Consider the following 14,227-nt stretch of genomic DNA (forward strand, 5'->3'; position numbering starts at 1 on the left):
CTCCTGACTGTTCTCGTAAACCTTTCCCTAGGCTTCTTGTTGGCTGGCATTTCCTTCAAAATGCAGTGCCAACGCCAGTCACAGATAAAAAGCATTTCTGTCTTGGCACTGCTGAGTGCAGTACTAGGATTACTTCAGCTGTAGAGCATATAAATGACATGCCACGAGGTTGTTGAAGAAATCCTCATGTGTCACAGAAAACACAGCTGACAAATGTTTACACTCTACTCTAACCTGGCTACATGGGAGAGCTGCAGAAACGCTTCGTAGGCACGCAGGTCTAGGGACAGGAAAGTCAATGGCTCAATCCCAGGTAATAAGCACTGGGGCAGAGGAAGAACTGTTAGCACCAGCTACCCCAGCTGGGCATGCACAAGGCCAGGTGACCCGACAGAAGATGTGTGTGGGTGCTGACAAAGCCAATTAATGACAATGAGAGTCCTTGGAGTGTCATGGCAAGGTGAAGAGGTTCCTGATGACATTCTGGAAGGCAGAAGTCATTTCATCTTTAAAAAGTGCAAGGAGTACGTGAGCAGGTAGAGGCTGTCAGACTCACCCCAGCTCCCCAGGGACAAGTACTGAACAAATACTGCTGAAGTTATCCTTCTAGGGATCCAGGAGAAGGAAATGCTTGATAACAGCCAGCATGGATTTCCCAAAAGCAGATAATTCCCAAACAACTTGACTGCCTATGATCTGTCTTAGCAGACAAAGGGAGAGAAGTAGATGACGTTCACTCTTGACTTTTTCCCCTTGCAACAGGTGGGTTGCAAGTGCAGTGTACAGAAAAGTGTTTGGATAATCAGACAGAAAGAATAGCACTCAGTAGCTCAAAGACAAAGTGTTGGCATTAAATAACTGCCTTCTTCAGGGGCTAATACTGGGGCTGACGCTGTTTTATGTTTGTATTACATTTAACATGCTGAGAATGAAACGTGCCCTCAGCAAGTTTGTGGATGGTGCCAAGTTGCAGAGAGTGATCAACATGCTGCAGGGCAAGACTGCCTTTCAGAGGGATCTCAACAGGCTGTGAGAATGGGCAGAAAGAAGCTGATGAATTCCAAAGGCAGAATAACGTCATCTCACAGCACCGGCTGTGAATCTGCTGGAATGCAGCTTTGTAGTAAAGGACTTGGGGAGTCAAGCTGAACAAGAAGTTGAGCAGCAGTCAGCAGCGAGCCCTTGCAACAATAACAACTAACCCTTGCAACAATAACAACTAACCCCCATGGCAGGCTGCTTTCAGAACGCCAGCCAGCGCTCTCTTGGAAGAGAGTAGTTCCCTTTTGTTCAGAACTTGAAGACCACATCTGGGATACAATATCCACTTTGGGGCTTCCCAGTATTTATATATATATACAAACTGGCATGATTTCAGCAGAGGCTGAGCAAGACAACATTGAACTGTACAACCCAAGGAGAAGCTGAGACCACTGGGTTTGTTCAACCTGGGGAAGGTAAAAAGTGGAAAATAACTTTGGTGTTCCATGACTTAAAGCAGTGGTTACAGCTACAGCAAATAAAATTCTAATTAGATATAAAGGAAAAAAAACCCCAAATCACAAAGAAGCTGACAAAGCACAGCAACAACTGCCCAGAAATTATGTAGAAATCTGTACTGGAAATTTTCAAAACTCAACTGAATAAGGCCTCAAGCAACATCATCTAAATTAATGTTAGTCCAGCTTTGAGCAGATGGTTGGACCATATGACCTAAAATATCTTTCTAAACTGAATTATATTATGATTTTTTGAAGGACTGTGATTCGGCCGTGTGTCTTTCTCACTTTTGGGCAACTGATTGTTCTCATGTAAATATATGTCTTAGCACTTGTACTTACTGAATTATATTCATATGGAATCATTTTTTTCCCAGCTTTCACACTTTACTACTGAATGATTTTTTTCCAGGTTACAACGTTTAGTTTGTACTATTCAAGCTGTTAAGAAAATCTATGGCACAGTATGTGGAGCACTACTTGATTCAGCTTGCCAGCTCATGAAACAGTATTAATTATTCTTCAAGCATTTTTCCAATAATTTCTACATTCGTCTTGCAATAGATGAACATAGACCATGTGCCTCTGTCTGGGAGTATATCAGGGCTGAGAGAAGGTCCAAAGCCTTTCTAATGTCAAAGACCTATTACGCTAGAACCTGCTCCTTTAGCAAGAAGGGTAACACTGTCACAGAAGGGAGTCAGTATCAAGTGCTCAAGCAGCTGACAAGACTTACTTCCACACAAACATGTGTTTATTGTTACAAAGCATGAACTTCTCAAGCTTTTTTGTTCTTGTAGGATATTATCTGGCTAACTGATTAGAACAGTTCTTTCTCCTTCCCTTTGCCCCTTCTGGAGTTGTCCTTTCCATTTGTTTTAATTTTGCCTTCTGGAACCATACCCTCCTCACTGATGTCTCAGATATGAGTCATAAGAAGCCCAGAGGCTATGGGTGCTTTATACACGCAGGATAAATTTTTTTACTTAGGTAACCTCTAATCCTTCATTTAATAGTACAAATGTTAACAACATGATCAGTTACTCTCTGAGCAAATGCTGAAACAAAAACAAGAAAGCTTATGAATAATATATGATCAGTCTTCCAGCCATTGCTGAGTAATAAATTAACTCTTTGGTGTACATAAACATGAATGCCAAGTAAAGGAGAGCTTTTTCACTTTATTGCCTATTATATCTTATAATTGAATCAAAGAATTATAGAATGGTTTGAGTTGGAAGGGACCTTAAACATCATACAGTTCTAACCTCGTTGTATGGACATCTTCCACTACACAATGTTGCCCTGGCCCCATCCAGCCTGGCCTTGAAGAGTTCCAGGAATGGGGCATCCACAGCTTCTATGGGTAGCCCATGCAACTGACTCATCACCTTCTGAATGAAGTATTTCTTCCTTGTAAATAATTTTAAATTCCCCTCTTTTTGTTTACAGTCTCTTCTCCTGTCACTACTCCCACTGACAGAGTCCCTCTCCATCTTTCCTAAAGACCCCCTTAAGAACTGGAATGCTGCAATGACGTTTTCCCAGAACCTTCTCTTTTGCAGGCTGAACCACCCCTACTCTCAGACTCTCTCTCTTCATAGCCCCTTCCAGTTGTATCTTTGTAAAATCCTCCCGAGGATTCTGACCTTGCTTCCATTTTCTGTGTTTGGTTCCCCACCCATTGTTAAAAGACACTTGTATCAGTGAAATCCAGAAGATTCAAAAATGTTACTGGAAAAGTTCAGCCTAGCCATTCCCTCTTATGGTTACCACTCACCAAAAGAATCATCAATGTAATTCTCAATTCCATTAACTGTTAACACTTGGAAGACTTACTGAAATATGTCCACAGATGTGCAACCATAGTATAACAAGCTAAGTATTGGCACAGATGCAGAAAACGTACAACAATACTGCAGAAAATTGGGGACGACTCCTTTTGTGTATGCATTTCTGTCCACGTGCACGTAACCAAAGAAAAATGCATATCCCTGTTTAGGTACAAAATATTACTTCAGAGCTGAGTTCTGTCAACAATAAAACAGATGGATTTCTTGGCCATGTAATTTCTTAGCAGTGAAGCAGGATTTAAGAGACATTGGCATGCTTAATGAGGGGTAGATAATTGCTAGATGGAATACTGTAGGAAAGAGTGAAGAAGCTGTAAATGGTGGTATGGCAGTAAGATGAATATTCAATTCATCAGATATGTGGCTGGTTTTGATAAGTAGCTTCAGCATTTGCCTAGTAGGTGCAAGCAGCTCCTATTCAGTAGAGCTCTTCCAAGTTTTGCATAAAGAAGGTTGTTAAACATGTGAAAACGTCTAACTCTTACCTGAAAGATGTGCATTATTTAAGAATGCAGAGTTCAAGTACATGTTATACATGTATTGCGTTAGTGAGAACAGATTTAAAATGCCTTGACAAGTATCTTACCAATGTATTTCTTGGTTTTCAGAGATCTGAATGCCAGTAAATTCACCACTCTGGAAGGACAAGAGAGTATTAGATTCACAAGAATTCTGTCTTCAGAAATTGGCTGAGGTTGGAGAACAGAAGCAGGCAGGTGCCTAAGCTGCAGATCAGATGGTAATTTTTCTTCACAAAAATCCTCAGCAATGGATGTTCTGCTAGCAATATCTGCTTTTCAATAGCTGTGAAAAATGGGTCCAAGTTTCAAATCATTTATCTAACCAATTCAGAATGACTGCCTGAGGCCACGAACTCATACTCCTCTCACCATTTCTTTTTCTTTTTTTTTCCATTTTATCACTTCCTAATATCCTCCAATATTTTTTTTTTCTTTTTAAAAAAATCTCCAACAGTGCAAAACTTTCACTAAACAACAAAATAAACCTTCACGTGCCAGTGCCAGTGCAAGTGTACACCTAGTTACTCTTTGTGGATGTGGGTATGGTCAAATATGTGGCACACATTGATCTGCAGGGTTTAACTCTCAGAAACACAGTTAATACTGCTTCCTAAGGGGTAGAAAGTGATAAGGGCCTGCTTAAGACTGAAATGACTCAAATCTTTTCAGTTACAACTACTGCCATAGCCTGAGCTTCATGACAAATACAAAAATGCATACAAAGCTGGCAATGTATTAAAAACAAACAAAAACAACAACAACAACAAAAAACTAAACTAAATGAAAGCATAATTTTGTAAAGAGCTTTCCTTTAGAAAAAACTGTCTCTATCAACCTTTGTGTTTTGACTAACATCTTTTGGCTGATGCATAAAGTCAGAGACAACAGTTTAATGGATTTAAAAATAATTCAAATAACTATGCAAATTCTAAGATACCTTAAAAATATAATGACCTTTAAAACAAAATGGTTATCTGAAACTTAACTGTAATTTCTTGCTCATATTCTGCTGAAATATTAATCAATTTTAAAATACAAGCTTTAGTAATCTTAGAGCATACTAAAAACAAAAAGTTACTGGCATGCATATAAAAGATGGGCTGCTTGAATTTCAGCACCACAGCTTCTAGAATAATTAAATACCACACATTTCTTGATGCAGCATTTTGAAACAGAACATCGTGCATGTCATGCTGATCCATTTACTGACCCATTTTTATGTAATATGTTATTTTTTGTCTCCTTTTGTCTACAAGAGAACTGCAATGAGAATTGTGAAGACCAAGAAGCACACGAGTGCTTGGTGTGCTCCAACTGATACATCATGCTGTACATGACACTGGTAGGTTGCCCAGATTAACAGATGCAGGACCTCCTTCAGAGAGGCTGACATGACAAATCTCCATGAATGTGAAGCCAAGAGTCGTATATGGAACTTAGCAAGCTCAAAGAAAAATATTTCTTTTCAGAATGATTTACACTAGGCAATACTCCGAACCTCTGAGGTGAGAATCTATATACCTTATGTTTGGATGACAGTTCTGATATTTACTTTACAAAATCTGCTGGCATTCACTAGCTTATTAATGTATTTACAACTATGCAATGTATTTATAACTACACAATGCATTTATAACTGTATTTTTAGTTTTTTTTTTTTTTTTTTAAAAGAAAATTTTAATCCTGCTAATAAGACACAACAGCTCAGACGGCTTTGGCAGGATCTTAGAAACACACTTGAGACCTTCAGGAATAAAAGTATCTTCAACAGATTATTTCCTCTCATTCACTGTAATCATGCAGCAGAACCTAAAGCTTTGCCTTTTTGAGGGCAGCACAATCTATAACTATTTCACAAGAGCAAACACACCCAACAAACTGAAAGGAAGGAAATCGTGTTTTGATGCCAAGCTTCTGTTGCTACCTAACTGATGAGGAAGAAAACCTTAATTACATTCAGCAAATAGTTAATCCTGAATTCATAAACCTGTAGTACAAGTCACAGTTCTTCTCATCATCATGAATGGTACCATTAACTCCAATGAGCGTGGCTTTATGCAATAGACTATTTAAAGCAGAGAGCCACTTTCCTGGGGGAAGAACAGCATCACAGAAGAGCTGAGACCTTTCATGTAAGGAAAGCAAGATCTGGTGTTGTGTTTTGCTGTTGTAACAATAACCTGTTGTTCTTTACCTACTCTAGAGGTAAATATACTGCACATACATGTGTTTATCTGTAAAACAATTCAATTGAAATTCAATCAGGAAACTTTCAAACACAGCAGAGAAAACTGGCTGAAATGGTAGTTCTGGATTCAAAGCTTTATTGTATCTGTCAGATTTTAACCACATGCTAGCACAGCTATTAACTTCAGGCCATAAATTAAGAAAACTCGCACCTGCAGTTTGCTTCTTATATTAAAGCACCTGCGCCTGCCAGGATGGTATTGCATCCCTGCCTTTAAATTATATTTTTAATTCTACTGTGAGCATTTAACATACTGATTTCAACTACATTTATAAAATCGTTTCTGAGCCAAAACTTCCAGGTTCAATGGAAACAAAATCCAGAGAAAAATACCAGAGAAGATTAAGCTTTTCACCACTTCCAGAACATCTGCAATGAAACAGGGACCCGTGACATGGTCTGAGTTATACATGTTTCATAGCCCTAGGGGACTTTCCAGCCATCAAAATTTCATTAGCCTCACAGCAGTCCTAGTACCTCCTTAAGCTGGACTGCTGGCCTTCCTATCAATAAATAAATCAACTGTAATCCTTTTTAGTGACTAAACTCTTCTTTGAAGTTGTATCAAACATCAGACACTCTTTGCATGATTTTAACCACTGCAAAGTACTGCTTTTTCTAATATATTCAGATTTCTCTCACACAAAATATAAAACAAAATTCTCATTTTCCACTGACAGAGGGGTTCTTGTAACAAGATATTTTGCCCTTTAGTTTTTTTAATAAGTATTATTAATTTAAAGTTTATTAATGAAGTATACCTAAGCTGAAGCAGTGACATCTTGGTTAAAGTATAGATACAGTTCTCTTAAGGATATTGTGTATATATATACATGCATAAAAAAATCACTAAGGTAGGGTATCATGAAAGACTCAAGGCAGTGAGTTTCAGCACAGATTCATCAAAAGAAAAAACAGAGAACTGCTCAACAACTTTTTTTTTCTAGATTGCTTTGCCTCGAAGTACCAAGAGTCATTCAAAAGAATCTCCACTGCCAAAAGGGGGTAAGCATGTACTCCTATCCTCCCCCTTTGAAACCTGCTTCCTGCCCATAATAAACTTTCCAAGCATAAGACAAAGCTGTTTTGAACATAGACAGCTGTCTCCACAGAATTAATTCCAACACAAAAAGCAAAATCCCCTTTGAGGTGAATGTCATACACAGGTGTTTTCAGCTAGAACCAAGGAAAGGAAAGGCTACTACAACAACTATGGTTCTACATTCTCAAACTGAGGTTGAAACAATAAATAAATAGGACAAAACATTATTGCCTGTAGTTTAAAATAAAAATGGTGTCTTTCTAAGTATCACTACAAACAACGCTGCCATTTACCACAATGTGTTAAAGCTATTAGGTTGAAATAAAATTGCTCCAGCTTTGGTACAGGCGTACAGTCACGTTTAATACATTTATAAAACGAAGTTTAGACATTTAGGCAATAGCCTTTGCTCTAATTTTCATTTTTACTCATTTTTCTTTATTCATCTTAGAATCTGTCATATAGGAAGTCATGAAGTTAATAGAAAAAGCATATTCTAGTGAAGCTGAAAATCTTCTGCAAACAAAAAGAAGTTAAAGATGTTTTCTAAGATTTGTGCACTTAGCATTTAACATCACATCAAGTTCTGTTCATAACCTCGAGTTGAAGTAAAAGATTTTGCAAAGCTTTAAAAGTGAATCAAGTCAATTGCATTAACCTCTTTTCATTTAAAAAAGCTAAGCCTTAATATACAATGGTCATACCCCACATCCTACAAAGCTGCTGTTTAGATTTATTTGCAGATTTTAATTGCACAGTAATCCAGTCCCCTGGGCACATCAAAGGCCACACGTCCCTCTTCACCACAATTCCAATTGCTCTCATCAGCTAGTAAGTTTAAAGCACGATCAAATTTGTTTTCCAATCACATGAGTCCTTTTAATAAGCTATTCTTTGTGTTCATTCATCCGATCTAAGATTCTGCAACTTCTCTGAGATGTCTTAAAAGAGGAGTTTACAATGAAACCTTTGATTGCAAGCTGGCCTCAGGGATCAACTTTATCACCACTTACTTTGCTGCTTCCCAAAGGGTAACAGGTGAAATGGCCCAAGATAAAACAGAGCTAATCTTTTTTTTTTTTTTTTTTTTTTTTGTGATGAAACTCTTCCAAAATTACAGCTAAAACATCAAGCCCAAAGCCTTTATTAGTTAGGATGATCATGAATATTGACTTTTCTGGGAAGGGGAGGAAAAAGAAAAATAAGTGGATAAATAATTCAAGGCCATTCCTTGAACTTTTAATGACTTGAAATGACTGAGTGTCAACCAAGACAGCAAATAAAACATTGATTTATATACGTGCATATGTGTAGGAACTTACCATTTTCACTGTCGGACTTGTTCTCGTGTTCGGTATCAGTCAGAGTGAGGGCTGAGTTGGAACGGCTCGACAGACAGGAGCTGCGCCCTGACTTGACCCCCCTGCCCCAAAGTCTCATGGCATGCTCTGGAGACATCACTCCTTCATTTTCAGTATCAGCATCTGACCCTGCACTGATAGAGTAACCTCTGTGGGGGAGCCCCATTTCCGCACAAAATCCCAGTCCTCGACGAGTTGCTGGTTCACAAACTCCTAACTGCCTTAGGGTAAAATTCTGTCCTGATTAGGGGAAAAAAAGACAACAGAAGGTGAGAATTTAAAAAAAATAAATAATAAATTAAGAAGTTAGAAGTAAAAACTCTTTATGCGTCTAATTTTCTCAGGCATCACATAAGCTGTTTTGTCAAAACTCCCTATGTACTACAATCAAGTGGTTCCTTCTGTCTCCAGCTCTCTGCAGTGCCCCTTTCCATTCTGAGTACCTTAGCACTGTTTCGGCAACTGCTTGAACACATCAAAAGTGTTCTCATGTATGAAAGAAACAGAACCTGCAAACAGAGAGAAAATAATTCAGTGTGTAGAAGGATTAGAAGTAAATGGTAAGCTTTTATTTTCTTTTTCTTTTTTCTTTTCTTTTTTCTTTTTTTTTTTGTTTTGTTTTTTTTTTTTTTTTAGTTTTTTCCTTTTTACCTTTCTGAAGCATGAAGCAGTAGAAGGTATTTGGCAGAATTGCCTTTTTTGTCCTGACTAGAGAAGCCTAAGCAACAGGATATTTTCCTGTACAGACATCACCTAAAGTGGCACTGGAAAAATTAAATGGGAGCACAACCCCCATGGTCTTTATTGGAGCTCTCTGCTCTCCTTTAATGCACAAATGTAAACAGGAACACTGCCTCTCATTGCCTGCAGGCCTGTGGTAAGATGGCATTTTCTGCCACTGGATTCAGGCTTTTACTGCTGAAGCAGAGCCTGTACATTTTAAGCAGACTTTCAGCCTCTGTTTTGGGGCAGAGCAAGAGACATAAGCGAATCCCAAATGATTGTATTAATAAATTAGGTGCGATAAACTCATGACACTGCAATAACTTAGAAGTGTCTAAGTTATGTGACACTCAAAAATGACTGCCTTTTTAACGGCTGTGTCTTCATTCTGCTTTTATGTCTGTAGATTTAAGATGCTGTATGATATATAGACACTTTGCAAGCTCATTTGCATGCCAGCGCCCATAATGCTTTTCCATTCTGGCTCACAGTTATCTGATAGCTCTGGGAACAAATTACAATACACGCTCAATTTTTGCATATGACAGGCATCCTAGGTGCTCCAAGATTAGTCATTTATAAATACATGAAAATACATGTTTATAAGACCATTGAAGCTTATAATACAGCAAAACCAGACTCCCCTCAAATAAAAACTAATAGAAAGAATATAAAAATGTAATTAATTCCTGAAATATTAAGAGTTTAAGCACATCAATGAGCAAGACATTAAGTGATCCAATTAATTACTTTATTGCTGTGGTCATATGAAGTGGTCACTTTAAGTGCCACTGACTTTGCAGTCAGAACCATAAATGAATTCTGAAAACGAGTTTCATAAATAATGAAAACCAGTTACTACTATTAGGTACAAAGCTAACTGTAGTTATTTGCTGCTGTAGATACAGATTTGAGCATAAATGCTACTGGGGAGGTGCATATCTGAGCAAATACAAAAGGAGAAGATAGATCTGTGACAAGGGTTGGACTGTATGAAGAACATAAGAACAGGTAATTGCCATATGCGGTCTGGCCGTACCTTTCCATTTAAAAATAGTCAGGCCACACGAGTGCTCAGGTTTTGTGAGAGACGAAGCTAAGATGAGAAGCAAACAGGCCAAACAAACCGCCCAGCTGTAGCAGGCAGAACAGAACAAAAGGAGCTGCCTACAGCACATTTCTTCTTTTCAGTGTTTAGGCAAATTTATGCTAGGGATGACAGCCTGGCCACTGGTGTTATGTGTTGGATATCTTATTACAGGAATCTGTGTTTTTCCAACATCTCTGGCAGTTGAAGCAAAAGACAGGAAAAGTCAACATGCAGGTGTGTGAGCCCAGTTGCAGATGCAAAACTGGGTTTGTCCTAAAAACAATGCTAAAGGAAGTAAAATAGAAAGAGGTAGCCTCGACTGACAACAAGACTGCTCGAGTCAGTAACCAAGCAGCTACCAAACCTCCAGGCTCTGAGGTTATATGATACATCTATGGTCCTGTGTCCAGGGCTGAGCTGGCAGCTACAACAGAATGTGGCCAGCTCCAAGGGCAATAGAGGTCAGCCACAGTAGCACCTAGCTCTGCGAAGCACTATGCTGCATGCCCAGCATCAGACTCCCAGGCATTCTGTGGAGAATATTGAGCCCTTTTAATTTTATTTCCTATTTTAATGACTATTTTTATGCTCTTAAGCAGACTGTTATTTATTTCTAAGAGAAACTCTTCCAGGCATTCTACATGAAAACCCACTGTCACTTTCTCAGGCTCAGTCCCAGGCATAATGGACCACCTATCCTTGAGTTTTATTTTTTACTTTATTTTACAACAGCCTGCTTTCACCTGCTTTCTGTTTTCACCCCCCATGCCTCTTTGAAAGGACATGAGAACCAAAAATGCATGTCATAGGGCCAAAGCAAAGCTCCAGTGCAATTCTGGAGACAGAAGAAGGGTTGTTTAGTGCTCTCTCATCACATTCAATATTGTAAAGCTTTCACTACACTGAACTTGTGCAGCATTGCCCAGAAATGCTGTAACAGCTTTAGAGACATCAGGCTCAATCATCTCCTGAATTAAAGCTTTCCTAAAAGCTTCACTAAGAGGATTGCACACTATGTAAGTTGCCTACACAAATGAAAAACAAAGAAAGTTGACATGGAAAAATATGTATTTGTGTAGGAATTTATGTCCCAAAGGAAATCATACACATGTAATACGAAGATTTTACATCGTCTTAAGTTTCCCTGAAATTTTCAGGATCCAGGAGAAGCTGAATGAGGCTGGGCACAGAATGAATGGGCTGCAGACTACAATGGGAGCTTTTACCTGCTAGGGAACAGTGCTACTAAAAAAAAACCTTAAAAGAAAGTTGTAGGGGCTCGGTGGAAAAAGAGAATGAAGACAGGATGTTCTCCCTCCTGTGTTCATAACATTTCTAATTAACCTTTCCAGGAAGACTTTAACGTGAGGGATTTAATCATCAGTTTCTTATACTATACACACATTTGTAAGTTCTCCCGCTGACAATAGGTGCCTCAGCATTTCATAATGACATAAAAAGCAACTTGGAGAATTTGTAATGAACTAATTTCAGAAAAGAAAATGGAGAAGAAAGAGTAAATAGATACAGATAAAGCTTTGTGGGTTTTTTCCTTTCTTTTTTTTTCTTTTTTTTTTCTTTCTTCCCTTCCTTTACAACAAGTATGAAGTGTAAAATGGAAAAAAAAAAAAAAGAATTAGACACGATGTTTCAATGAAACTTGTTTTGGAGACAACTCTGGGGCTTGGGGGCCATTTGGAATGATGTTTGGTTTTAAAAACTGATAACAACGCTATTACTACCAGTCTACCCTTAGAAACTGCCATCTCCCTTGGCTAGGAATGTAAATTTACAGTTAGTGTAAGGAATGCTGGCACCATTCACATGTCCACATGAGCAAATGAACAACATAACTTGAAGATAACTTTCAAGAACTACTACAGCAATCACTGTTCAAAACATGGTATTTTCCCACTGCAAACCCACCTGAATGATTGGTGTATCTCTAACTGTGTTAAATACATATCAATAAGTAATTTTAACACACACACAATTTCTCAGCCAGGACCGCCCAGCTTGTATTTGTCTAGAATGACAATTTTAAAATCAAATAGTGCATATATAAACAAGTGCAACGTATGCAGAAGTTACACTTTTTTCAGTATATCAGGATTTCATGGCTGAAATTAAATGGCAACCTGCTCTACTTGTGCTATGATGGTTTCAATGGCCTAAATTGGAGATGCTATTTAGAGATGCCTACAATAACTTAAGCTTCAAGTTGGAAGTGTTAACTGTGGAAAAGGGTCTCAGAAAAGGACTACTGAAAAAAAAGCAACAAAAAAAGGCCCTGTGGTTCCTCAGCTGTCAATCTTTGCTTTAAACTGGATCTATACTAACACAGAAATATCCTCCTAAAATGACAAACCCCAGAAATGGAAAACCAAACTAACAGATGAACAGAAAAGAACCAGCAGAGAATTTGTCAGCATCTTCAGACATGGCTGTTGATCTCTGTAATCCATTAACTACTGCAAAGTCTACAAGTCAGGTTTAGCAAATACAAATGGTTTTGGAAACAAGGGAAAGAAACACTCCTAAACTAAAAAGCCTCCTAAAAAGCCACTGGTGAGGCTAGCAATAAAATACACATATGCACACTCCTCTTTCAAGCTAGATAAACTGTAGTGTGAGTGCCCCTGCTGCCTTCAGTTTTGCCATCACAGGGTAGAGATAAAACCAGAATGGCAGAAGTCCCAAACCCACCCATGTGAATGCTCAGCCTTGCATTGTATTTGGGTCTGCTCTTGCTTAATGTTCTGATAAAGTTTCATTCCTCTTCTGCTGTCTCTATATCCATTACTTGCCAGTCCCTGCTCCAGTCTTAAGACTTGGCAGTATTTTTCCTTTGTATCTTTGCTTTCTGTCTGTCCACAACACCTCTGTGCAGTTCAGAAATCATTCTGAAATGCATTTTCCCTGTAATCACTCTGTGGTAATGCATTACAGGAAAATACTAAATTTAGAAAAACAAATTGTGGCAAGACAGATAAAAAACCAACATGTGGTCATAGTCCTTGGGAGAAGCAATCTTCTCATTTCTATTCTTCTCCTCTGTATATCTTTGTTCCTGTACTTCATTCTGATTACTTAATTATTTTTATTTATTTTTTAACTAAAAGAAGACTAATATAATTTATTCAGAAAGTACATGTGGAAAAGTGCCTCTTGTTTTTCTTTTTTCTCTGAAGACTACTGCATGCAAATAGGTCCTCACAGTACAACACTTATCACTGAAATAGCATATGAAGAGAACCGATATCAAAACCGTTGTTGCAAGGACCACATAGTTTTCTGCTATTTTGATACTGGGAATTACTTTTGTATCCATGCTTAGCTAATACACACAATGGCACATTTCTTTTATTTGCAGCTCCTTGCCTGGAGCTGATCCACAGCACTTCTGATTACTCTTGCAGAGCAAGAATCAGAACACAGCTACAACATGCCTTTGAAATGCTTCATCACTTCTGTAAAACCAGGAGCCTCATGCTACTGATTCTGCAATAGTTTGCCTTCCTAACTCATATACATGACAACCGTGAAAGAATAGCTCTGGTAACTGCACACTGGCTGGGCTAATCTCTTTACCAATACCTAAAAAATGCAGCATTCAATCGTGTGTGAGTAAAAGATGGAGAAGGGAGCTTCTTTGTGTGGAATGATAAACAGCAGAATCATCCCTTCTGTTCTTAGGTGACCAGATAGTCACCGCTGGAGCACTGAGAGGATACCATCTTTCAAGATGCTCAAAGCAGAGCTGCATTGCTTTAACAAAAATCCCAAGCAATCCTAAGAGATCTGAAACATTATCTACCTCTGAATGCCAATTCTGATTGGTTTCTCAAGGAAAAAAAAAAGTGCTATTTGTTGTAAATAAAATATGCGTA

At 38.4% G+C, this 14,227-nt stretch overlaps 1 protein-coding gene across 27 annotated transcripts in view; it reads right to left on the reverse strand.

The window, feature by feature from the left end:
• Nucleotides 1-14,227, reverse strand: part of TENM3 (teneurin transmembrane protein 3) — a 770,347-nt gene that overhangs the window by 287,075 nt on the left and 469,045 nt on the right. For 22 of the 27 annotated variants that reach the window (XM_085545060.1, XM_085545048.1, XM_085545070.1 and 19 more), the window contains one exon: nt 8,486-8,764. The exons of 4 other annotated variants lie outside the window; for them this stretch is intronic. In XM_085545060.1, coding sequence (XP_085401186.1) covers nt 8,486-8,764 — 279 coding nt within the window. Of the gene's footprint in view, nt 1-3,938; nt 3,989-8,485; nt 8,765-14,227 lie in introns of those variants that run through there. One more of the 27 variants, XM_085545075.1, reaches the window with a different exon arrangement.

Source organism: Coturnix japonica, chromosome 4 (assembly GCF_054131305.1).
Source record: "Coturnix japonica strain WE chromosome 4, WE-NBRP24, whole genome shotgun sequence".
NCBI classification, from domain to species: Eukaryota; Metazoa; Chordata; class Aves; order Galliformes; family Phasianidae; genus Coturnix; species Coturnix japonica.